Raw genomic sequence first — 2787 nt, forward strand, 5'->3', positions numbered from 1 at the left:
TTCTAAATTTGGTTAAAAAGATGTATTTCCATTTCCATGGCAGCGAGCATAATAGGGTTGATTAAGTGTTGGGAGTCAATAAAGAAATAATGACAAAGGAGAATAACGTAACATCAACGACATTAGAGAGTAATTGAGCTTGTGGGAATCTTCAATAATAAATAATTTCCTGTCATGCCGACTGTACAATTTGGGATCTTCTCGATTAAGTATGGTGCTGTGATCAGGCAGCAACTTGCACGGAGTATCATTGTCATCTAACATTCTTTATGCCCGTGAATTGTTATTAAGAGCTTCCGCCACTGCTATTCTCGTGAAGCCTTCATCGTTTTCCTATGTTTTATACAGCGGCGGATTAACTCAGAATTCATACAGAATGGCCGCCGCTACCGAGAAATCTCCATTACTTCCTCAGGTAACAAGCTCTTCTGTGAATTTGTCCTCTGAAGGCAAAACCTTGGGTAATATATTGATATCTATAGTAGGAGCGGGCGTGTTGGGACTGCCCTACAGTTTTATGAAGACGGGATGGTTATCAGGGATTATTGTGGTTGCAGCAGTAGCGTTTATTGCTTTTTATGGTATGATGTTACTGGTGTGGTCCAAGAGAGCCCTGCACAAACAAGGGTTTCAAAAGATAGAGACATTTGGAGATCTAGGGTTCGCTGTATATGGAAGAAAAGGCAAAGCTTTCGTGGATTTTATGGTGGTGCTCTGCATTGTAGGGGTGTGTGTGGGTTATATGATATTTATGGGTAATACATTGTATTTTGTATTTTCAGGCTTCGAATTAGAGCGCAACCCAATTGGAGACTATTTATCCTTGCTTTCTATCGTTGGGAGGAAGGCACGATTTATATGGGCACTGCTCCCGTTGGAGCTAGTGATGAATGGTATTAGATCTCTCACCCAATTGGCTCCCTTTAGTATTTTTGCAGACATTGTGAATGTTTCTGCAATGCTGACTGTGATGGGTGAAGATGTTATGTCCATTGTAAGGAGCGTGGGTCCTCATGTTGAGGCCTTCACTGGCTTGGCCAACATTCCTTATGGAGTGGGTGTTGCTGTCTATGCATTTGAGGGGGTAACCATGATTCTGCCCCTTGAATTGGAGATGGAGAGGAAACATAGATTTGGTGGTATCTTGGGCCTTGCATTTGTTTTCATATCTTGCATTTATGGGGGTTTTGGAACACTTGGTTATCTTGCTTTTGGAAGTGAGACCAAGGATATTGTCACTTTTAATTTGGGGAAGAGTTTGATAGTAGATTTTGTTCAGCTTGCACTGTGCCTGAACCTTTTCATCACATTCCCACTGATGATGAATCCTGTTTATGAGGTCGTAGAAGGAAGGTTTAACAGGGGAGCATTTTCTTTCTTCATCAGATCTGTGGCGGTTTTATTCATAACATTGATAGCACTTCTAGTTCCTTCTTTCACAGATTTTTTGTCCCTGATTGGAAGCAGCATTGGTTCGATTTTGGGTTTCATATTGCCTGCCCTCTTTCATTTGCATGCTTGTTCCCATGAGTCCTCTTCTGTACAGATCTTTGCAGACATCGCGCTTATTGTTTTTGGAATTGTCTTTGGTGTTGGTGGGAGCATTTCGTCCATGTTTCAAATCTGTAAAAATTAAATCTTTGTTATCAAGATTTAAATTGTATAATTTCCAACCCTACTGGCCAAGGAGCTGTTATTAATCAATTCTTTCACGTGTGGAACAGAGAAGTACCGCATTGGAAAGGTTTTATAATCAATGATGATACTGTCTTATTGATTATCGTCCGCTTCTGTTGTTTTTGACTATTGGTATTATCTTCTTAATTGTCCAGTAGTTTTGTTTCAGGCAGATATTGAAGTTTTATCTTTACTTTACTCATCAGCAAAATTCATCCGAATAAAGAACAAATTGGCAAAGAGGTGTAAAGAATGCATATATTTATCCCATCTTAAAGTTAAGATTCAGTACTGGGAATGAAGAAAACCCCAGACACCAGATTTTCGACACCAAGGGGAACAAATGCAGTCATGTTCCGAGAAAGAATGCAAACATTTCACGGTGCTGGACTGTAAGAATGGACGATAACAAAATACATTATGCATCTATATCATATATGGGTAGTTAAATATCATTTACTTTTAAATAAATCTAAGCTATTGCATTGAATAGAATCATTGTTTTTGAGGCATGCATTAATAAAATGCAGATCAGTGATTTGAATCGCAACTTAATTGCATAAGACAACATATTTTTCAACACACTTTAACTATTTTCTAAGTGAGGAATGAGCATGGTGGCCATACTTGTATTTGATAGCCACAGGTGCAAATTGTATGGAGAATAATCAATTCCACTCAAGGGAGGTGATATCAAGAATGAGACCGAGGTATTTTATTATCTTTCGTTAATAATTTACTCTGTAAAAATTGTAAGGAGTATTTCTCTGTGGAGGGTGCTCAAGTAGATCTTTTTCTTGTAGTGTATTAGTATTACAGTGTCAAACAACTAGAAAAATACTAATTCTATTGAATTCCAATCTACATAGGAGGCTTCCAATTGTTGCTTACTGGTATCAAATATACTATCAGTCCAAAATCTTACACTAATTTTGTCATCTACAAGGTGTTCATATTATTTTCTTGTTAAAATAAAAAAATTTCTATCTAGATTTCCCAGTTCTCTTGATCTCTTCTTTATCAAAACATTTTATCAGTGCTGTGGAATGAATTCATAGGTTTCAGCCTGTGAGATTCGCTACACATGTAGTGGGTATATGGCTATTGCTG

The 2787-nt window shown here is 37.9% G+C and overlaps 1 protein-coding gene across 1 annotated transcript; it reads left to right on the forward strand.

The window, feature by feature from the left end:
• Window positions 1-279: 279 nt before the first annotated feature.
• On the forward strand, window positions 280-1780 carry LOC131059995 (amino acid transporter AVT3C; the record flags this gene model as incomplete). Its single annotated transcript, XM_059210315.1, has 2 exons — window positions 280-415; window positions 783-1780. Coding segments are annotated over 2 exons (990 nt in total), but the record flags the coding sequence as incomplete, so codon positions are not given.
• Between the last annotated feature and the right edge of the window lie 1007 nt (window positions 1781-2787).

The sequence above is a fragment of the Cryptomeria japonica genome, chromosome 8 (genome assembly GCF_030272615.1).
Source record: "Cryptomeria japonica chromosome 8, Sugi_1.0, whole genome shotgun sequence".
Classification (NCBI taxonomy): Eukaryota; Viridiplantae; Streptophyta; class Pinopsida; order Cupressales; family Cupressaceae; genus Cryptomeria; species Cryptomeria japonica.